The sequence below is a fragment of the Pelecanus crispus genome, chromosome 7 (assembly GCF_030463565.1).
Source record: "Pelecanus crispus isolate bPelCri1 chromosome 7, bPelCri1.pri, whole genome shotgun sequence".
Lineage (NCBI taxonomy): Eukaryota > Metazoa > Chordata > Aves > Pelecaniformes > Pelecanidae > Pelecanus > Pelecanus crispus.
This window is the reverse complement of record NC_134649.1, coordinates 11,809,064-11,833,049: the sequence shown is the minus strand read 5'-3', so window position 1 is coordinate 11,833,049 and position 23,986 is coordinate 11,809,064. Positions and strand designations below refer to the sequence as shown.

The window sequence follows — 23,986 nt, the reverse complement described above, 5'->3', positions numbered from 1 at the left end:
AAACTTGTTCATCCCATGTGGATGTAAATGGCTCTGGCAGACATACTTTATCCACTTGAAACACCTCTGTATACAGACAATTATAAAAAGCAATAGTCTGTAGAAAGCAATTTTGTTAAAAACAACGGATTAAGCCTTCGAAGTGGCTTTTAAGAATATGTTAAGAACAGGCAAAAGTCACAGAATCTACTGTATATGTAAGACTTGTTTGTAATGATTCACTGTCTGTCTTTAACCCAGGTACTTTTAGTGTTTGCCAAAGAAGATAACCAGAGTAATGGGTTCTGTTGGGCATGTGAGAAAGCTGGATTTCGATGTAATATTGCCAGGACACCTGAGTCGGCACTAGAATGTTTTCTTGATAAACACCATGACATTATCATTATTGACCATAGACATTCCAGATACTTTGATGCAGAAGCATTATGCAGGTAAGCACCATTTCAGTGTAATTAATGCTTAACTATATAGTTAACACATCATCAAAGTTTTTTGGCTTTTATATGACCCATTTATAAAATCTGTCGAACGTTGATATTTTTTTGGACAGATGTCCACTGGCAGCATCAAATAATGTTACCTCAGAGCTTTATTTGTATCTGATAGCTGCAGCATTTTTGGTTGTGTGCTAGGATATCTGAAGCTTGATCTGGCTTGGAGCCACGGTGTACAGATTCCTTGCCATAGTGAACTGTTTTGTTTTTTTTTTTTTTTTTCCAAATACCTGGTTCCTTGTTTGCACATTAAATTAACTGAAAAGATCACATATGCCACCAAGCAATTTAATGAATACATTCACTTCATTAGTGTTCTGAATTTTTTGAAGTATCATTTTCTGTTGAGTAACTCCAGATGCAGATAGGCAATGTTTTGTGTGCACGTTTCCATACCTACATTTGAAAATCCGTTATGAAGAGCAAAGTTGCAAACTGATTCCAAAAATACTTCACAAACTGCTGTAAAGTATGAAAAAAGGGGAAAAGGATTTGCCTTTCTGAGTCTCTCCACAGAGACTTGACAGGCAGTGGTGCCTTGCTTCAGTGACTTTCCAGTGAAATACCCCTTGGGAATGTGTCTAGACTAAGTAATAGTCTGTGGGGTGGGGGTGGCGGGGTCAGATTATGTACCCTGGGTGAGTGTGGTGGGTTCAGGGCACTGGGACAAAGGCTCTTCTTCTTGCTAAACTAAAGTAACTAGTTAAGATCTTTGTCAGGCAAAGACTAGGTATCCGCACTGTTCCACTTGTTACATTTTTACCATTCTGTCCCAGAATAAAGTAAAATGCTCCTTAAATGAGTGAGGCTAAGTCCTTCAAACAAGTCCATTATGTGCCATTTCAGAGGGGAGAATTTTTGCTACTCCTTCACTGAGAGTATTTGAGGTTTGGATTAATCTACATTCTCTGTGTCTTGTTTTTTTCATGGAGTCTCAAGATATTGCTAATCCTTTCTTAGTGGTCCAGCAGGCTCAGGATTTGATTTTTGTTTTGTTGTTAAACCATTTAAAAGAGACATTTTAAGAAAAGTACTGTGTGAAGATCCTGTAAAGTCATGTTTTCTGAAATGTGAACTTAAAAAAATGTTAAGTTTTTTGCTTTTTATTTAAAGGTCTATCAGAACAACGAAACCCTCAGAAAATACAGTAATTATTGGTGTAGTACGAAGGTAAATAATCATATCTTTACTTTCACATGTGATCAACAAAATGTAAATCTTATCACTGTAAAAGTAAATACTACATTAAAAATCTTGATTTAGAACTTCTTACTGTGCTGGTGATAGTGTGTTATACCATATAGAGTTTTCACTGTCCTTGACCACAGGACTGGGACAGGATTTTTGACTTCTAGTTCTTACTAAAGAGGCCTCACTTTGGGTTTTGTTTTGGGTTTTTTTGTTTTGTTTTGTTTTGTTTTGTTTTGTTTTGTTTTGTTTTGTTTTTTCCCCCTCTCCTGATCACTGCAGGCTTTAGGAGAATGTTTCAAATAAGCTCTGCAACATCATGTACAGAACTGTGGAACTGCCTCATAGATCTGTATTTTGGTATGAATAAAAATAACAGTTTGAACCTTTCTTGATCTGTCTTTCGGTCTGATTAATCCGGCATAAACAGGAGATCTATTGAGTTACAAAAAAAGATACAAAACAATTTGATCAGTACAAAGTATCATCTGACCATAGAAGTTTTAAAAGTAAAATAGACTACATTATGACAACTCAGTGAAGCACTACATATGCTTTTTTCCTCCTCTTCCCTCTGAAAACACTACTTATATATCATAAAATAATATAAAAGTAACAAAAATGCAATATATTTAATCTGAAATTAAATAAATGGAAGATAATTTCCTCAAAGTGCAATTTTGGGAATGTCCGTTTCTCAGAAAACATTTATTCTGAAAACCAATTCTGAGATGTGGAAATTTCCCATTAAAAGTCCTATTTTCCACCACCATCTCAAAACAAAAACAAAACAAACAAAAGATCCTAATGTAACATTTCAGGGGATTCCATTGTGAATATCATCTTCAATGATTTCATGTCAGGAAGTCTTCTGACTATGGTAACCATTGCTTCTACAGTCAGAATTGTCTCTCATCGGACTGACACAAAAGAAAAGAGAAAAAAAAGGAGCGAAAGAGCAAACAGTTAACTCAAGAGCTGCTTCATGTACATCAGAGAGAAAGACACCTGTGGTTCAGTGGGCCAGCAGTTCCTTTCAAAAGTGAGGAGAGCTTGGAACCGGGGCTTCCTGACTCACAATTGGGATGTTGCTCAAAAGGGTTTTTTCCCTGCAATTCATTTTTGTCTCTTCAAAATGTTCGCATTGTGTGTTGGGACAAGATAATAGCCCCCTGCAGTGACAATATCTCAGAAGCTTGAGTTCTCAAATTTTTCAGATGTGTCTAGTATCCCTGTCTAGTGAAAACTTCAGAAGTGGGTTTGCCTTCCACTGGAACTGAGTTGACTGTCTCAGGTTCCCATGTGCATTCTCAAGTCGCTCTTTCGAATTTCACAGACAGAGAACTTTCACACATTTCCTTTCTTGCTGCAAGAAGCATATTTGTGAAAAAGCCTGACATTTAGCCAATAGCATATGGAGGGTCTTCTTCATTTTCCTGCAGTTCAGTTCGTTGGTGGTTTTTTTGTTTTGTTTCCCCCTCCGCCCCTGCAGAACGCCTGTCCTCTTTCTTTGTGCTTCTGGGAGGCAGCATTATGAGAAAGCTGGCATGGGGAATAGGGAGGTTTTTCTGACAGCTGCCCTTCTCTCTCTGCTTAGTCTTGGGCAAACCTTGTACTTTAGTAGGCATCATTCTCTTCATGCATAAGAAACAAATGCACAGAAAACAAAAAGAGGTGCCATAAGATCCAAAATTTCACAAATAAATAAAAGTATTGTGCCATCTGCTAAAACTGACCAGCTTCTGTCTGCTCATTTATAGAAACTTAATGTAATGGCCTTTCTTCCAGATTCCAGCCATACATTCACATTTGTTGGAGTGTCTTTCAACAGTTAGTATAGCCAAGTTTTTCGAAATGATTCAGGTATCTCACTTTAGGAGTACATCATCCCAAAGTGACTGACTAGAAGGCACTAGGTAGGCAACACTAGAAAATCCATCCTCATTCAGGTGTCTTGAGTTCCCCACCTAAGATTTGGTACACTCAGATAACAAGTAATTTCTTAAAACTTCGGGCATGTAGACTTTCAAGTGCATCTTTGACTAAGGACAGCATAAACAACAAAGAATCCAGTACTGAAAAAGAAGCAATAGTCCAACAGTCTAGCTAATCAATTTGTTTTCTTGAAGCATTAGCTTTTTGTGAGGTAAACAACTCATTACGTGCAAAAAGGAAAAGAACATTTTGGCTTACCCATGCTAAAGGTGAAAGCTTATAAAAACCACAAAAAAATATGTGTTATTCATAGATCCTGTAAGGATCTAGCCGTATTAGCCTTTAGCTAATCTGGGGTACAGGTATGTCAATGGCTTGTGAAATTGGGTCTCAGTTGATTACAGAAATAATCTCTGACTTTTATCATCCTTCTTTAAAAGGCATGCTGATCGTGAAGAGTCATCAATATTGCCCCTGATCTCTGCTGGCTTCACAAGGGTATGTATGTGTTATACTGCACTACGTTGCTCTGACATTTCAAAATTGTCATGCAAGAAACTATCCAGAAGTTTGGCTGTCAGTGACCATTTGTGTCTGTAATCCAACCTGTAAATCTTTTTCATGGTGCTCATTCTTACATATATATCCCAATTCTGAACTACCATACACCAGTAGAGTTGGAATAATGCTGACTAAGTAGGTGGGCATTCTCAGGAATATAAGAAGTGGTGCTGAGACTTTTCTACTTTATACATTTATTTCAGAGTAAGTGTATGATGCTCTACTTGAAAAGTTGACGTTGACAAAATTGACTAGTGACTGTAGCAGAGCCAGAGAGCAGCATGCAATGAACAACAGAATGTGCTGTGGGAAATCTCTTCTATCAAATGCCAATTCACATCTGTAAACAGGCTTCAGACACTGACAAGTGCTATTATCTATTGTTTGGAGGCACCTGAAAAGTATTACATTGAATCTGTTCCTTGGCAACTATTCCAATTAAGCAGGAAAGGTGCTTATTAGTGCGTCAGTTAAGTGGATTCCTCGTTGCATTAAGCTGACAGTGGAACAAAAATGTGCATGATTTACAGTGTGATTCAGAGTATTTGGTTGCATGCTCACCAGATTTTTTGCTATCCCATCACAATCCATTTGCACCTATTTGCTTATTTGTAGTAAGGTCCTAATACAGGAAATGCTGGAGCCTGAAAGTAACTGTACTTACATGTACAGAGTCATTCCAGTGGGCACATAAGTAATCTGATACAGGTTCTGAATTATTTATGGATCAGTGCCTTGGAGATGGGGCTAATGGCAAAGCACTGAAAATTTTGTATAGCAGCCTTGATGTGATGGCTTATCTTTGATAATCAATCCTCTCTCCCAAACTATCAGTGTCTGTGGCAGTTTAGCATGAGCAAAGATTTAACATTCAGGCTCACACCTGGTAAAACCATGAGATGTTTTAAAAAAATCTCAAAGATATTGAGGTCATTGCTATACAAGCCCCAAAATGAGTAATTGTATCCAATGGCAGGTGTATTTGTCAGGAAGTTCTGCTTTCTTCTATGTATACAAATTGGGGTATTAGCAATTGGAAACTCATAACAATCTCAAATTTTGATGACTTGAGCCACGACATAATGTTTTCACTGTTATTTTAAATAAGTAGCATGAAAGCATATAACTTCATTAAAAGTAGATTATTTTATATATTGATCATGCTGACAATCACAGAGAATAAACAGAATGGTTGAACCTCATTGCCGTGAGGATCTGTCACCTTTTGAAAATGCAGTAACCTGAAGTTACTAGTCTGAAAAAATAATCTTCTCATGTTGCTTGTGTTACAACATGTTCATTTTTGGCATAGCTGCTCCTTTTTAGTTCTTTATCAAGCAAAAGAAAACAGAGCTTCATACCCTCGAGTACGGAAATGTGTATTAATGAAATATTTCTAATCTTTTATGTGCAGAGATATGTAGAAAATTCCAATATAATGGCCTGTTACAATGAGTTGATTCAGCTGGAATTTGGAGAGGTGCAGGCACAATTCAAACTAAGGTAATTTTACAAAAAAAATTATCAACAAAAAAATGCCAGTTCAGCCATATCTTTAAAAGAGTATTTATTTTACTGTGTTGTAGTTAATTATAGAATGTCAGTTAGCTGAAGAAAATCTGTTAATCATTAAAGTACAACTTTATTCAAGATGGAGTTGCAATATCTTATTGTCATATACAATAAGAATTACATGGATTAAATATAATCAGATGCTTTTTTTTTTTTTTTTTTTGTCTCCAGGGCGTGTAATTCATTATTTACAGCATTAGAGAAAAGTCAAGAAGCCATTGAGATCACAAGTGAAGACCATGTCATACAGGTTTGTTCCAGTTATTTTTATAAGTACAGAAAATTGCTCTGTGGACTGACTGTATTTTATTTCATCCATGGTTACATTTACTCTTTCTTACAGTACAAGGATCTAACCTAACTTAATGGTTCTAAAAAGATTGGAGTGAGTTTAGCTGTAGAGTAGAATTTTCTCCATTTAAAATATCTTGCATAAATCAGGTCAATTTTAAGGGAGATTGTTGTTTCTGAATGAATGAGGATTTACTCTTTAGTTTTTATTTTTTGTAATGATTCTTTTATATCATAAATGAATGCAGCCACTGGCTTGTATGCATTCTTTTCCAAACATATGGTATGTTAATTTGATGTCTTGAAAAGCAAATCTAGTTGATGTTCTATTTAAATAAAGGTAGTACACTTTTTTTTTCTTAAATCTGATACTGTTTGATGCATCGGAATTCTTGGGCCAACTGTTTTTTAATGTAATCCTCTCTTAAAAATGTCTTTAAAAAAGGGAAAAGAAATTCTGCTTACGTTTGTAGTCCTGAAAAACATCATCTTTATAAGGGAGTTGGTTCCATTCCTAGCTATGAAGGCTATGAGGAATGATTTTATTATCAGTAAAGAGCTTGAGTCTAAGCCTCTGGGAGTTATAACATGCATATAAATTGTACCCTCTTGACCCAAATCTTGACAATGGCAATTTCATTGAAGGATGTGCCTTCTTCATCCCTTTTGCAAAAATAGCAGAACATATCCTGAAGTTGTTTTAAATATGTTTTTTCAGACCAAATTTTGTCCATCTGCTGACAGCCCCAGAATATGAGAGAACCAGCATGTGCAAGAGTCCTGGAGCTCCAGCAGGCAGGGCTTTCTCACACAGTGGGGGAACCTTTTGGAAGGAACCTTTAGGGGGGAATCTTTAGGAGCAGAGGGCATCCAGTGGTGCCCTTTTCATTTCTCTCATATGGAAACATTGTAAGTTGTGAGGCTTTCAGACACTGTTCTGGCAGGACCTGTGTCTGTAACTCAGCTAGCAAGAGGGTCATGAAGATGTGGGCTATGGTTACCTATGGGTCTTCAGTTTTGTTGGGCAAGGGCCACAGAATTGCAGCAAAATGCAACATTCAGGTCAGAGAGAAAGTTGCCTTATTAGATTCCACTTCTTCCAGTCTGCTTGGCTGGGCTTTGCCTGGACAGGGGAATAGTGATGGTTGGCCCTTACACACAATAAGATGATGAATTTGTCAACAGATAAGGTTAATATTCTTACGGTATCCCACCATCTAATTTGTGGTTTTTAGGGACACTGAAGTAGGTTTGAGGTTTATAGATTTGAGAACTGACAGAGCTCATTTTTCAGGCATTTATGTTGTCTGCCTAAACTCTGTGGATATGTAATACTCAGCTGTTTCTATAATTTCCCTCTCTTTGCTCACATGCACACGCTCTGCACAACTCTTCTTGCATGGACATTCCTGTTTTGCTTCACAAAGAAAAAAAAGTAGGCATGTCTCTCAGGAGCAGTACATACAGAGATTTATTTCAGGCTGGGAAAGAGATCCCGTGGTTTATCAAATAGAAAAAAAGGGATCCTGTTGTGTTTTAAGTATTCCGTTGAATGGGTTTTTTTGTTGTTTTTATTTCGCAGTACGTCAATCCTGCTTTTGAAACAGTGATGGGCTATCAAATAGGTGAACTAATAGGAAAGGAGTTAACAGAAGTGCCTATAAATGAAAAAAAAGCTGATTTCCTAGATACTATTAATTCCTGCATAAAGATAGGAAAGGTGAGTAATGGCATTGTATCACTTATCATTTGCAACCTGTAAAAGTTATTATTGTCCAGGGATGACACGTGATGTAACTTGCAGCTTCACAGACATGTAGCATTTGAAGCTTTCTTACTCAAACATGGAAAGGAAGAGAAAAATGCTCATTTTTTAAGGGCTTCTTTCTCTTTTCTTGCTTGGAAGAGGTACATGTTTTATGAAAATAAGTGACTTGCTGTGTTTCTTTATAGTATATGCTGTATCTAGCAAAAGGTGTGGGAATACCAGAGAGAAATGGGAGGGGTGCACATGTTATCCAGTGTGATGTAAATGAGAAAAGAACCACATTGAAGTATTTCAGCATGAAATGTGGAAGCTGATTTGCAAGTTCAGAATGTAAAAATATCAGAAGAGACATTTGCAACATCGCTTGAGAGTGATAGGCAGTGCCAGCTGCCAGTTGCCAATATCTTTTATTCTCTAATGACATGGGAGCTGTCTAATGGATTTCCATTAGAAATGTTTGTTGCACCAAGAAAGTGCATGAGGAAGTGCATCTGGCTTCAAGGGAAGTCATTACAAAGAGACATTACTGTTTGCTTGGTAACTCCGTGATGTTTCTTCGGGAGTGCTGTGGCTGTAGTGTGAGGATCCCTCTAGGAGCTTTCATTTGCATTTTGACAATGAGGTGTAAACACTTCTGATGTCATTGAACATGTCACAGTACCTTATAGGAAGAAGATCATGGAGGTTACACAAAGAGATTTGGGAATTGGTGTGTTTGTAGATGAGTCATGGCCCATGCTCAGACCTGAGTCAGGATAGCTAGTTGGGTCACACTGACTGTCTGCAGGGAAGCAGCATGTTATTGACACAGAGCAGGGAGATGCTAAAATGAATCATGGCACTCTGTGTATCTAGAGAGTGATGCAAAAGCACCGATGCAAAGTTGTGATGAGTCATACTCTGTAAATCAAGGTACTAACACAAGCATTCATCAACAAAAGCTGCACTCTAGCTGGGTGCAGATTGTATGTGCATTTCAACGAGACTGTGTGACTCATTTCTACATGTATTGGCCTTTTGGAAGAGATCCCAGCAATAGACAATAGCTTGTATTATGGTGCTTCACACCTCTGTTGCCTGACTGAAATTATTTCAGTAAATGTGTGTAATACAAAACTGATGTTAGGAGGGAGTATTTATTACGTTATAGTTCAAATACATTAGACGTGTCAGGCTTTAAATCCACAACATCAATTCTCAAAATAGTGATAAAATTTTTAATATTTTAGTGTGCTGATAGAAATGTCTTTAATAAGAGAAATATATTTTACTCTATGAATGACAGAAATCTAATCCTAATCCATCTCCTTCCTTGCATTTATTTTACTCCTGGCTCTAGGACTTCCAACTATGAGGGCTAATGAAATACTACTTATTTAAACCGGTCTGTCTGGAACAGCTTAAGCTGTTTTAGGTGGATGTATTCTGCTTACATGTTTTTTGTATTGGAACATTTTATAGTATGCAATCTATGTAGCCTTACATTTACATATTAATAGAAAAATCAATTGCAAATTAAATTCTTACAGGAAGTATTTGCGAGTAGACTTTAATTGTGTGGAGCAACCTTTGAAATACTGCAGCCTTCTATAGGTGCGTTAGTTTTAAATCATTTATGTCAAGGTGTTATAGCATTTTCAGAGGTGCCTAACTTGTGTCTGGGTCATTCTGACATGGTCTGTAAGTTGTTTTCACGCTTGTGATCTCTTTATATCCTAAATTTAAAAGACTGCTTCCTGTTACAATAGGCTATATATTGGCTACTGTAGGTTATAGCATACCAAAAAAGCCAACTGTCTATTACTGTGATATTCTCCTGTCAACAAGTTTGGCTCTTCTGTTTTGAACAAACATGGTAATATAACAAAAATAATAGAAAGCAAGATTTTCTGCTCTTTAGAAAAATGTAAACTATATAAAATCTACCTCTAGCCTTTAAATGGAATTTAGGAAGATGAACTCTTGCAGCATTTGCCCTCCTGTGCTGACAAACATAGCACTGTGAGCAAGTTCAGTGTATCCAAACAAAAGTTCGTAGGCGTTATACACAAAAATTGCTAATTGCATGGTACATAGGGATCTTGGGTCAGGACGTTGTTTCTTTTAGCAAAAAAAAAAAATTTCTGGAAGTTCATTTTTTGTTACTACAGCTGGCTGTAATTTGCAAGAAGCCAGCATTATTGAAAGGCATTTTCACCCATCCATACTTGAGGAGTTAAAAAACAAGTTGTACTTTCTTCATTCTTCTGTTTCATCATTTAGATTACATCCATTAAGATGAAATGTGTAATTCTGACTAGAATTCTTGCTGCCTCTGATCTCTGAAGTTTGACACAAAGCTCTTTATCTTAGTTTCGCTTTTTCTGAAGTGAGATGGATAGCTATCACTAAATCAGAGAAGACATGCAATTCCTCTCACTCCTTGGGAATTATTTGCAAGATAGCTATCTTTACAGGGGGGGTGGGAGAGTGATCATGCTCTATGATAAAGGTCTATGGCAATTCCTTCCTAACTCAGCCTTACTTTCTGTGAGATTGTTTTCATGACATCCTGTGTTTATTTTGGTTTCATCTGTTTTCTACAAGTAGCTTGCTGAACTTTGCTGTCTAGTGCAAGAAGCCCCAATCTAAAAGGCAGGCCAAATTGGGGGATTACTTACTATGCATGTATGAGTGCTCAGTGGATAGATGCATGCCATGGCCACCTTAATGAAGTTTGAAACCTCAGCGTTGATTCACTCTATAAAGGGTGAAAACATTTTTTTTACTGTGTACAGTTTTTACTTTGCATTCAATCCCAGCATGGCAGGCCATGCAGAAGTGACTGATCACTGTACTTGTGTGGCTGTAATTTAGACATAATGATGAGCTTGACTGACAGCACGTCTTGTGAAGTAGCTCTTCTCTGTTGGATTGCTGACAGAGGCTCTGTGAGAGAGCATATGGTGTTCTTAAAATATGTTTAAGTAACGTCCCTGGGAGAACTTTACCTACCAGCAGGAGTTTGGCTTGGACTTCCTATTTCTCAAAATTCTGCTGACCTTTTCCCTCACACATTTCCTGCCACAGTTTCACAGGTTTTAGAAATTCACAAGTTGAAAAATCAATCTGTTGACTAAGAAGAACACATTAGTGGGTAACCTGTCTTGAAAAGGATGCACTTTCAATGTGGGAATTACCCAACCTGTACCTTATGACTTCACCCCTTTGTGCATATTCTGTGTTTATTACCTGGCTTAGAGATCGATTACTCATCTCTGCCTCATCCTGGTTGTCAGGAAACTATTGATATGCGTACTCTTAATTATGAGAGCATTGAATTTTGTGATGTTTGCTTTATCTTCATTTGTATTCCTCATGCAGCTCACAGGGGAAGATATTATGCTCACTTCACAATTTGTTATGTGCAGTTCTTTTCTCCGACAGATCCTCGGAAAAGTCTTTTATATTCTTTTCTGCACAGCCTGTCACCATGCAGCTCTCTGTGGGCTGGAGTCTTTGCTGGCTCCATCAACATAAATGCAAAACTGTTCTCTCTGTACCTGTGCTCTGGCCTGCTTGGCTGTGAGATCTGTTAGTCTAACATAAATAAATATGTATCATGTGCCTCGTGAAGGTATTTTCACATAAGTTCATAAGATCTGATCTACAGTCTGTTGAACTCAACTGAAAGACAGCAGTTGGCATGGGTAGTTTGTATTAAGTGAACACGCAATATGGAATCAATTATTTATTAATCACTTGGTATGTATTAGATGCCCACCTCAAAATACACGTCTATTTAAAAGACCACCAACAACTATTCTAGGGATGGAAACCTTTAGGCAAGATTGTAAATCTTGTGAGCTGCCAGGTTACAAAAGACTGGCTCTGAAGGTTACTGCTGTCTGTGCTGCTGTCAGAAATGAAACGGGGAGACCCAGGGTTCCTAAATTTTGCTTTCCCTGGGTTTTCCTAAACAGCCCTGTGAGGGGGCAACTCTAGTCCAGTCACCACATGCAAGGGGAGACCTGGAGAGGTCCGTCAGTGCTGTGGTATATGTTTTTGCTGTGGTATTTGTAGCACAGTTTGAGAAGCAGCAGCAGTGTGGTGAGGGAGTTGGGAGGGAGCAACAGATAAGGGGCCCATGCCCCAGTGTGTGCTGAAGCTACCTTCAGCCATGTCTGCGTGCGTCGGCATGGGAGCTCCCCTGCTTCCCAGCATGGGTGTGGGCTCTGCTGCAGGGAGGTGGTTTGGGACCATGGTGGTGCCTTCTGGATTGAAAATCTCCAAATAACAAAAGTGGTTGTTTTAACAGTATTTCATTTAAAAGCATGTCTTAAATAAGGGAGAAGGGACATTTCCCGAGTCTCACTGAAAAAGAAAATGAGGCTCTGCACTAGAAAGAAATGTCTCATTTCCAGAGGAAAAAAAGACTTCTCACTGCAAGATGAAAAATTCGTTTCCACCCTGTCTTTTTTTTTTTTTTCCCATTTATGAATTTTATCGAAAACCAATGATACTGGCAGTGATAATCTGATACTTCAAAAATTGTTTACTTAAATGCGATCCTGAAACCAGAGTGCTTTTAGAGGGGAAGTCAGCATAAGGGAGACAGAGTCCAGTAGCTATTCTGCTAGGCTCTGTTTTGCTTTAAAAAAGCCAGGGTAAATCTGTGCCACTTTCTGAGACTGAACTGACAGTGTGGAAAGTAATTGTGCTAGGATACCAAAGCGCTTTTAGTCACAGATATATTTAATGTTAACCAGTCATAAGACTTCCCAACTCTGCAGGAGAGATGATGCAGTCTAGAAGTGAAGGCAGACAGGTCGGCATAATGGTTTCTCACTGACCTTCCTGTCCTGGGAGGAGTCGGCGCAGTCAGGGAGAAAGTCAGGCAGGCCAGTGTAGCAGTCCCAGCCATGGGGTGTGTGGTCCTGGGGCAGGGCAGGGGGTTGCCCTGCACTGGTAGAGCCTGCAGGTGCCCCTGGAGCCTCTGAGGGTCTCTTGCTCCAGGCAGGGGCTGGTCCGAGCTCTTGCTCTTGCGGGGGTCTTTTCCAGGTCTCCCCCCAGTGACCCCCAACACCATTGAGGTAGGATTGGGAAGACAATATGTCATTCTGATTCCCACAGCACCTGAGGTTCGGCTGTTGCCATCAGGGCACTCATAGGCTGCATTGACAGCAATGCAGGTTGCTACAGGTTAGTTACAGGGGAGGAATTTGAGGGTAAGCACAGTTTAACCAGTCCTGACTGGTTTTGTATTGTAAGACAGCTTTCAATGAAAAAAGGTATGAAGCTACAGCTTCTCTTCCTGTTTTGTGTGAACTTCCTTCCACTTGAATTCCTCTTTCAGGAATGGCAAGGAATGTACTATGCGAAAAAGAAAAATGGAGATAGCATACAACAAAATGTGAAGATACTACCTGTCGTCGGACAGGGAGGGTAAGTATGAAAGCTAAAGCCATGATTTAGGTCCGAATCAAGGCTCAGTTTAGAGTTCAGTTGCTTTCAGCAGACATTGGATTATCCTGTTACTGAGTCTAAAGGAAACTTATGCAAGATAGGGAGCCTCAGACCTCTGCATTTAATTCCCTGGGGCAAAATCAACTTCACATGCTGTGTGCAGGGAAAGTGAAATTCTCCTAATTCTCCCCAAAAAGGAGCCAAAGATCCAGATGTGTTCACTTGTGACTCTTAACTTTTCTAATACTCCCTGAAGCGCAAGTACACCCTCCTCTCTTTCTGTGTGTTGTGTTGGGACCACCAGGACCTACGTCCTTTTCCATTGTGCACCTGAACTATGTCCCTCCGTGCTCACCCACTAATGGCTATTCCTGAGTGCCTTTATGTGATGCATCAAAGCACTGTGTGCTTTGATCCTGCTCAAAATTCAAGCACGTCTTGATTTTTGTGCAACTTTCACTTGGTCTCCAAATAGAGCATTTGGAGCACACAGGTATATGTTTGTTACTGGTACATTTATGATGAGTCCTTCTATACTATATTGGGAAGAAAGTGGGTCAGATTGCACCCAGCAGTAGTTTCAAAGCCCTCTAAGGCAACACGAACATTAATTAAAAGCATGGCACATTATCTTCCAGACTTGGCTGAGACAATTGTTTAGAAAGGTGTGTCTTCATGAAGGAAAGGCCAAAGGCCAAATGCAGCTTCTTCATGCAGTTACTTCCTAAAAAAAAGTGTTTGGGGTTGATCTCATCCTTGGAAGTAATTCTTGTTCTCTACTCTCCATCAATAGAGTGAAAACATATTTTCAGCTTAAGATGCCAAACTTGTAAGACCAATATGTATTACATACATTGCTACTTATGGAACAATCTAAACCCATTTGAAGCTGGCTCAGAGTTTCATGGTAATCAAGGGTGTACTTTTCAGTTTGATTGTTCTATCCCTAAATCCGATAGAAGGTTTTGAATGCACTGTTGTGTGTTTCACATTTATATCATACCTGAAACATCCTACAGTAGCCCAGAAGAAGCCGGGGGGGGGAACAGAGAGAAAGAGGAGGAGACAATCTTTGCAAAAGATGCTTCCATTTTGTATTCCCCATCACGTGCAGAACTGTGGTTTTTTTCCATTCCCAGTTGAGCCTTCCTGCCAGAACAGGATTTGTCCTATATTAATTTGTTGCTCTTACCCATTTTGTGTATCAGCACTGGATTAGAGCTGAGGTTTGGATTGGAATTAACATACTGTTTTTTGCCTACAGAAAGATTAGACACTATGTGTCAATTAGTAGACTGTGCAATGACAACAATAAGGTAAGTGAAAATAGTGCTATGCTTGGTTTAGTTTGAGCCCTAAATATTACAAAATAATGGGAAAGTTCTAACTGGATTTCTCTTACTAAATTGTAGGCAGAGAAGACATGTGAACGTGTTCAGGCTGAATCTCAGACAGGTATGACACATCTCTTCTGTCCTAGTAAGTGGAGAACATACCTGGGGAAAGAATAAAGCCCGTTGTTAGTGATCTGACTGAAAACCACAGTTGCACAGGACAGTCTGAACAGTACTATTTAGTTAGTGATAAGCTGGGAATCCAGCTCAAAAGGCAGGAAAATAAATACAAGCCCTCTCTACCTGCCTCATTTGTTGTAGAAGTGATATAAAGCAACCCACCCTTGAAAACACAGTAATAGGGCCCCAATTTGGTATCGTGGTATTGCTGGATTCAGCGTCACATTTCAGTTGTAGGTAGTGGATCCCTGTGACAAAATTAGAAATAGGAAGGATGCTGTCTAGTCATGATGTTGCTGTGGCTGGCCTATAGCTAGTGGCATGTATGTTTGCATTGCTTTTAACTGTATTATGGGGTGTTTGCATGTGGGTGGAAATGAGGATGACCGACACTACCAGTTACCCTCATCCCACATATCAACACTTCAATTAAGACATCCTTGGCATCTGTGCTGCAGGTGCTTGTTAACTGTAGCCTTGGTAGCACAGGTTGTATCTGTTGTGAGTCTGTAAGGGACCTAGGATACATTGCCTAGTTTGCTAGTGTGTAGTCTGCTTTGGTCCACCAGCTCTTTGTGGCAGTTGTTAGTTAAGTGAACTCAGGTGTGTTGCACAAGTTGTATTCACAACCACAATTGTGTCACTGTGTCAAGAGAGGAAATTTTCCCTCCACTTTGTTAGATCCCTTCTGTAAAAACACTTAGGTGTGTTCTGCCAGAGAGCATGACTGGGTTCATAACAGTGTAATTGGGCGAGAGTTTGAAAAGGAGCTTTCATTGGTTCTCATCTGCTGAAGCATTGTGGTAAATGTCACTCAGCTGCTAGCAAGCTTTCTCTGAGTTTCAGTTCCTTTAACATATATTTTAGGCACAACTTAATGTCATTGTGCAATATTTTCTCCACAGATATTCAGACTTGCAGACACAAAGACAGGAGGAAAGGATCACTAGATGTCAGATCCACAACATCACGAGGGAGTGATGGTATGTTAAGTGGATTTTTCCGATTTCTACATATATTTGGATTTTGATTGTATAGAGCTCAACAGTTGTCAAGCGCTTATGGGTAAGGATGAGGGGGAAGGCCAACAAGGCAGACGTCCTGCTGGGAGTCTGTTATAGACCACCCAACCAGGATGAAGAGGTAGATGAAGCATTCTGTAAGCGGCTGACAGAAGTCTCACTATTGCTAGCCCTTGTTCTCATGGGGGACTTCAACTTGCTGGACATCTGCTGGAAATACAACACAGCAGAGAGGAAACAGTCTAGGAGGTTCCTGGAGTGTGTGGAGGATAACTTCCTGACACAGCTGGTAAGTGAGCCTACCAGGGGTGGTGCCTCGCTTGACCTGCTGTTTACAAACGGAGAAGGACTCATGGGAGATGTCGCGGTCAGAGGCTGTCTTGGGCTTAGTGACCATGATATGAGAGAGTTTTCAATTCTTGGTGAAGTAAGGAGGAGGGCCAGCAAAACCACTACCATGGACTTCCAGAGGGCAGACTTTGGCCTGTTCAGAACACTGGTTGGGAGAGTCCCATGGGAGGCAGTCCTGAAGGGCAAAGGGGTCCAGGAAAGCTGGGCCTTCTTCAAGAAGGAAGTCTTAAAGGCGCAGGAGCAGGCTGTCCCCATGTGCCGTAAGACAAACCGGCAGGGAAGACGACCGGTCTGGCTGAACAGGGAGCTTTTGCTGGGACTCAGGGAAAAAAGGAGAGTTTACTGCCTTTGGAAGAAGGGCCAGGCAACTCAAGAAGAGTACAGGGATCTCGTTAGGTCATGCAGAGAGGAAAATCGAAAGGCAAAAGCCCAGCTAGAACTCAATCTGGCCACTGTTGTAAGAGATAATAAAAAAATGTTTCTACAAATACATTAACAACAAAAAGAGAGCCAAAGAGAATCTCCATCCTTTATTGGATGTGGTGCGGGGCGGGGGGAACATTGCCACCAAGGATGAGGAAAAGGCTGAGGTACTTAACGCCTTCTTTGCCTCAGTCTTTAATAGCCAGACCAGTTATCCCCAGGGCATTCAGCCCCCTGAGCTTGAAGACAGGGACGGAGAGCAGAATGAAGCCCCCATAACCCAGGAGGAAACAGTTAACGACCTGCTACGCCACCTGGAAACTCACAAGTCTATGGGGCTGGATGGGGTTCACACAAGAGTACTGAGGGAGCTGGCAGAGGATCTTACCAAGCCACTCTCCATCATCTGTCAGCAGTCCTGGTTAACAGGGGAGGTCCCTGATGACTGGAGGCTTGCCAATGTGATGCCCATTTACAAGAAGGGCCAGAAAGAGGATCTGGGGAACTACAGTCCTGTCAGCCTGACCTTGGTGCCAGGGAAGATTATGGAGTGGTTCATCTTGAGTACGCTCAACAGGCATGTGCAGGTCAGCCAGGGCATCGGGCCCAGCCAGCATGGGTTCATGAAAGGCAGGTCCTGCTTGACCAACCTGTTCTCCTTCTATGACCTAGTGACCTGCCTAGTGGATGAAGGAAAGGCTGTGGATGTCATTTACCTGGACTTCAGCAAAGCCTTTGACACTGTCTCCCACAACATTCTCCTAAGGAAGCTGGCGGCTCACGGCCTAGGCAGGTGTACCGTTCACTGGATAAAAAACTGCCTGGGTGGCCAAGCCCAGAGAGTTGTGGTGAATGGAGCTAAATCTAGCTGGTGACCGGTCACAAGCAGTGTTCCCCAGGGCTCTTGTTTTGGGGCCACTCTTGTTTAATTTTAATATCTTTATCAACAATCTGGATGAGGGGATTGAGCGTGCCCTCAGTAAGTTTGCAGATGACACCAAACTGGGTGGGAGTGTCGATCTGCTTAAGGGTAGGATGGCCCCGCAGAGGGATCTGGACAGGCAGGATTGATGGGCTGAGGCCAACTGTATGAGGTTCAACAAGGCCAAGTGCTGGGTCCTGCACTTCGGTCACAAAAACCCCATGCAACGCTACAGGCTTGGGGAAGAGTGGCTGGAAAGCAGCATGGCAGAAAAGGACCTGGGGGTGCCAGTTGACAGCTGGCTGAGCATGAGCCAGCAGTGTGCCCAGGTGGCCAAGAAGGCCAACAGCATCCTGGCTTGTGTAAGGAATAGTGTGGCCAGCAGGATCAGGGAAGTGATCGTCCCCCTGTACTCGGCACTGGTGAGGCTGGCACCTGGAATACTGTGTCCAGTTTTGGGCCCCTCAGTACAAGAAGGACATTGAGGTTCTGGAGTGTGTCCAGAGAAGGGCAACGAAGCTGGTGAAGGGCCTAGAGAGCAGGTCTTATGAGGAGCGGCTGAGGGAACTGGGATTGTTTAGCCTGGAGAAGAGGAGGCTGAGGGGAGACCTTATCACTCTCTACAACTGCCTGAAAGGAGGGTGTAGTGAGGTGAGTGTTGGTCTCTTCTTCCACGTAATGAGTGGTAGGATGAGAGAAAATGGGCTCAAGCTGCGCCAGGGGAGGTTTAGATTGGATATTAGGAAAAATTTCGTCACGGACAGGGTAGTCAAGCATTGGAACAGGCTGCCCAGAGAGGTGGTGGAGTCACCATCCCTGGAAGTGTTCAAAAAACGTGTAGATGTGGCACTTTGGGACATGGTTTAGTGGCATGGTGGTGTTGGGTTGATGGTTGGACTGATGATCTTAGAGGTCCTTTCCAACCTTAATGATTCCTAGTTTTTACTTTCATTAAAAACCAATCCAGCCCCCAAGCCAGGAAACATGAAATTATTACTCTACCCTTAATTGATTTAGTGGTGGACTTGGTAATGTTAGGTTAATGGTTGGACTGGATGATCTTTAAGGTCTTTTCCAACCTAAATGATTCTATAATTTTTATGTACATATGTACATACACATACAAATATAGGTAAGCATATATGTGTATATATACACATACACACACATGAATAAAATAGCAAGTCATCAATTCATGAATTTGTCAAATAGCCCCATTTTCTTCTCTTGAACTACTTTGAGTCTTTTTTTGAACCAGTGAAGGATGGAAGGCGATCGTCTACCATCCTGCATGGAAGACGTCATGAGATTCAACACAGATACTTTCAAGTACAAATGGCAAACTCTAAACTTAAAAAATTATTACATTTCTTACCTCTTATCATGATAAAAATATGAAGAGAATTCTTTTACAGATTTTGTTTTCTTTTCACTGTGTTGTATTTTGCTCCATTAGATCACCCCAAACTTGAAGTGTTCAAAAAACGGGTTGATGTGGCACTTCGGGACATGGTTTAGTCTAGTCTACCCTTGATTGGTTTAGTGTGGACTTGGTAGTGTAGGTTAATGGTTGGACTGGATGATCTTGAAGGTCTTTTCCAACCTAAACGATCCTATGATTCTATGATTCTATGATAGGTGAGTCATATATTCAAAACTGTTGTTAAAGCATACATCATTACAGTTTAGGCAGCATACACTAGTCAAACATGGTAGTAGGTCTGTGGCAGTGAGAATATAATCATGCTCCAGCATAGCAAAAATAGCATTGATTCTTCTTAAGAGCTGCTCAGCACAAAGAGTAACAGAGATGTATCTGCATTTTATAGGTAGCACAACATAATTACCCAGAAAAATCCCACCGTGGCCTTTTCTCTACAGAACCAAAATTGCTAACTGATATAAAACATTTGTTTTTCAGTTTCCAATGAATAATAGGCCAGAACCTCTGCTGTTTTAATTTGGCATAGCTATCTTCACTTCAAAAGAGCTTTACTGATTTACCTCAGCTTGGAAGCTGACTCATTATGAATTGTCACGTTGTATCAGGCAGCAAAAGCAGATATATCCTGTAATAACTTAAGCGCAGTAGTTACCTACCTGTGCCTGCCAGTTTATACACACACACATCTGTATAGTCTTTTAACTGAGTTTTTAATTGAATATTTTAATCAGTTAAAATAAAAAAAACAAAGCCGTGATTTTGCCAGGCTGTTACGGCTACTTACCTCTAATCTGGGATATCAGTGGTTCAGCCAGCATCTCTTTGCACCTGTGTGTCCCCAGCATAACAAGCATGTGTGTGCTATCTGCAATAGATCACCTCTGAAGGGCACAACAGGGTAAGCAGTTCAGAAAATGAATCAAGATTTCTTGGCTGAATCCTCCTGTCATGATTTGTCGCTGAAATCAGGATGCGAATTCTGCTTTGTTTTCCACATAGGCAGCTCACAAAGGCGGCACTCTTCTATGGCCAGGATACATTCCATGACTATTGAAGCACCCATCACCAAGGTAATGTGCACTCTCACTAGCTGTTGTCAGTTGTGGTGCGTGAGAATACTGGGGTACAAGGCTCCTGTACAGCATCCAGACTGAGGAGCGAGGCAACGCTGGCCTCTGATGCAACTTCTTCCCAAATTCCACCTGCCCACTGGTGGAGCTCCAAAAAGCCAGATGCTCTGAACAAAGTTCTCCCAAGCCTGCTTAGTCGAGTGCCCTCCATGTGGTCAGCCATTGCATGACCCTTTTCAAGGACTTTTGCCTATGTGAAGGAGAGACTAGACTTCCTCCTTCTTACTTACGCATTGTAAACTGCCTCCTGAAACCATTCAAGGATTTGGCAAAAATCAGCTCTAATAAATTGAGAGAGGCAAATGGGAGAAGGTTATATTAAATCCATTCAGAGACATTTTGAGGCTGTGCCTCAACGATGGGAAAGTCATTAATAAGACTGCTGTCTTTAAGGCCACGATCTTGTTCCCAGAGTCAGTAGCCAACATCAGTGTTTTATTAACATCCCTTTCATTTTGATTCTCCCACATGTGGATTAAAGCTGTAGATCTCGTTTGTTTGCTATGAGTTTTCCATAGTAATTGATGAGTGTCTCTGTTCTTTCTTAAATCACTTCTAAATTCAAAATGTGTCTAACATTTAACTAGGTAATAAACATCATCAATGCTGCACAAGAAAGCAGTCCCATGCCAGTTGCAGAAGCTTTAGACCGGGTTCTGGAGATTTTAAGAACCACTGAATTATACTCTCCACAACTGGGGACAAAAGATGAGGATCCACATACAAGTGACCTCGTTGGAGGGTTAATGACAGTAAGTACATACTGCCACAAACAGCTATTGATTAATGTTCCACAGCCTGATTTTCCCAGTTACTCAATCTTTATCATCTGGCATGTGCTTTGCCTCTACAATGCCAAATTTTCAGGAAAAACTGCACACCTCTTTTTGTGGACTTTTTTCCCCCCTACATTAATAATGTAGCTCTGAAAATAGGAAGAAAATTGACCAGTCCCTTTGAAGCATTAGTTTTGCTAGAAATGGAAAGGAAAACCAATTCTTTTTTCAATGTGATTCATTTTAGAAATGTCTAGATGGGAGAGGAAGAAAGATAGCTAGCTAGACACTTGTATTTATTAATTAGGATTAGAAGAGCATGTTTTGGGAGGCTTGTCAGTGTACAGAAAGAATGTGTTTTCAAAAGAATGCAAAATACATATTTTTGTTGATATTTCTTGGATTATATTTGTACCCGTAGAGACTTATAGAAAGACCAGAGTGCTTTGAGCTAGAAACATGAATGTTCACGTACTAAAACACAATCATGCTCCACAGAACTCATAATTTAAATAAAAAAGGCAAGAAAAAGACTGAAGAAGGCATGTATTATGTTGTTATGTTACGAAAAGAGGACTGGGGGCATTGGAAGAAGCAGCGTTGTACCCGAAGTTGAACAAAGGGCACGTAGCAAAGCAAGAATTGAACCCAAACCTTCAGAGCCTGGAGTCTGACCCTCCTGATAATAACTAGATGAACTTGGATGAATGTTACCTGTGCCTTAAGGATATGTGTTCCCCTTAGTCTGTAGGTTGCATTTAAGAGGCTACCTCAGGAAAAAATTTGACAGTGTGTTGGATGCAAAAAGGCTCACAAGATGTGAGCTTTTCAGAGATGTCTCTGGGCTATTATCATTTCATGCTGTAACTACCAAGATGCCTTTGCAGTATCTATCAGAATCTCGAAACAGTTTACACATATTTTTGCCTTTTAAAATACCACGGCAAATATCTAATCAGGAGAAACATACAAGAGACTTCAAAAATTCCAGATGAAGACCTGAATGGTTTATACAGGGTTGAATTTACTTAGTAGACAAAATATATTGTTCCCTTAACTACAAAAATATAGGAAGAACATTGATACATGTAATCATTAGAGTCTCAAAGTTAATCTTTTCTTCTGCTGAATACATACAGTCCATAAACTCAACTGTTTTCTCCTTTTTGTAGATTGTTGATTCTTACATACATTTGCATTCTGACTGTATTCAGTCCATGGTCCTAGAACATGTAGGTAACAGTATTGCAAAATATAAAATCCTTAGTGAAAATAAAACAAAGGCTATTTTATGGAGCAATAGAAAAGCTGAGAAAATGCATTTCAGGGCATGAAGGTATATGGTATAGTATGAGTTTTAAAATGATCTGGGAGAAGCATTTTTCCAGCAAAGGGTCTGTTGAAAACAGAATCATATTATTCCATTTCATGTTCACAAGTTATGTCTGAGTAGGGGAACAAGTATTAGGTTATTGGATTTGAACTCTCAAGCAGAACTCATGATGGGAAGGGCATTTGGAGTTCAAAGATGTATTTGCCAGATACAATTACACCTGCTATTTCAACTCTTAAAAAAAAAGTCTTTTATTCTAAATGATAGACAGCATCTGGTATCCTACATATTTGTGCCATAGCAGTGCTATTGAAAAGTCACTGAGCCAGTTATAGGAGTAGAACTCCCTTTCCTTTTAAATCACAAAACTCCAGAGTAATTTACTTATAAATGTGAAAATAAAAATGAGATATAACAATTCTTTTAGGTGCAGACATTGCATGTTCAGATATAGCATCCGCATTTACTTCTGCTGTACTTTGGGTACATAACATCGTTAGTAAGGTGTATTCAGAAAGATTTTTTTTTTAATTGTTCTTTTATATCATGGGCTAAACATTCATGTGCAGTAACTAACAGCTGTATACATCAAAAAAGCAAGCAGGATTTGGGCCACAGCATTTCGAATTATGAGCTGAAAAGTAAATATTAAATATATCATTCTGTTAGTTTTAATCCTTCATCTCAGTTTGCACATCTAGGCATCATGCCAGAATTAAGCCTAGGAGGCACTGAATTGGAGAATAATTCTTCTTTGATAGAAGGGAAGCCTCAGAGTAATTTGTTGCTCTGCAATCCCAGCAACAAATCATGAGATTCTTATGCTGCTGAGGTGACCTGATCTGCAATCTGCCAATACCAGGGGGAGGAGAGCAGAAGCATGTCTCCATCCATTCCCTCCCACCACAGACCTTTGCTGCTTGATGGGAAGTTATGTGGACATACCGTGTCTGGTTTGTGGCACACATCCAGAACCTGTATGTGTGTTGTCCAGACAAAGGTGGGTGTGAGGCTGTAATTCCAGACCTCCATCTGCAGCTGAGAAATTTGAGTTTTTACCTATCTCAGTTCATATTGTATCCCTTATCTTGCAGTTTCTTATCCATTATGAACTATATGTAAAACAGGCAAATCTTCAACAGTACACACAAATAAGGGAGAGGCAGCTTTGATGACTGTGACAGGTTGCAGTCAGGGTTTTCTAAAGTCATTGTGCTACTATTTGACGTCATCATCTTATAGACCTTTTGTACACTACCTTGCATTTAACTCTCAACTTTTATTGAACAGGATGGTTTACGAAGATTATCAGGGAACGAATACATATTGTCAGCAAAACGTAAGTTTTAATTTGGTGGTTACTGAGATATTAAAACATGTTAAGACGTTTAAGAAACAGGGGAAATGTGATCAGGTGTTCTTTTTTATAAGCATTGCTTGGTTTTGGTTTATTTTTATTTATAAGCATTGTTCTGCAGGATTACTGAGCTTTATAGAAACAAGAGTTGCCAGGTGTTACTAGAGAAAAGAAAACTTTTAAAGTAAAAGTGTATCTCAGGTTATTAATAGTGATCTGCAAATATATTCCTCAACAGAAACTCATCAGGTCGCTGGCAGTTTGATCTCTCCAATCTCCCTCAATGACATACCCCCACGGATAACACAAGCAATGGAAAATGAAGAACACTGGGATTTTGATATCTTTGAACTTGAGGCTGCCACCCATAAAAGGTCAGTAAACTCAAGAGTTCATAAATTGAAGTTGCTGAAAACTGACTTAAATGTCATCCTGTAAACAGCTCTTTAATTTCTCTGCC

The 23,986-nt window shown here is 40.1% G+C and overlaps 1 protein-coding gene across 3 annotated transcripts in view; it reads left to right on the top strand.

Annotated features, from left to right (window-relative positions):
* The window catches only part of PDE8A (phosphodiesterase 8A), a 132,686-nt gene that overhangs the window by 95,529 nt on the left and 13,171 nt on the right, over window positions 1-23,986 (top strand). For 2 of the 3 annotated variants that reach the window (XM_075713562.1, XM_075713563.1), the window contains 14 exons: window positions 241-431; window positions 1,608-1,664; window positions 4,058-4,115; window positions 5,593-5,681; window positions 5,922-6,000; window positions 7,624-7,761; window positions 13,145-13,233; window positions 14,519-14,570; window positions 14,667-14,709; window positions 15,674-15,751; window positions 19,930-20,000; window positions 20,648-20,812; window positions 23,460-23,508; window positions 23,765-23,900. In XM_075713562.1, coding sequence (XP_075569677.1) covers window positions 241-431; window positions 1,608-1,664; window positions 4,058-4,115; window positions 5,593-5,681; window positions 5,922-6,000; window positions 7,624-7,761; window positions 13,145-13,233; window positions 14,519-14,570; window positions 14,667-14,709; window positions 15,674-15,751; window positions 19,930-20,000; window positions 20,648-20,812; window positions 23,460-23,508; window positions 23,765-23,900 — 1,295 coding nt within the window. The remainder of the gene's footprint in view (window positions 1-240; window positions 432-1,607; window positions 1,665-4,057; window positions 4,116-5,592; window positions 5,682-5,921; window positions 6,001-7,623; window positions 7,762-13,144; window positions 13,234-14,518; window positions 14,571-14,666; window positions 14,710-15,673; window positions 15,752-19,929; window positions 20,001-20,647; window positions 20,813-23,459; window positions 23,509-23,764; window positions 23,901-23,986) is intronic. The other variant, XM_075713564.1, reaches the window with a different exon arrangement.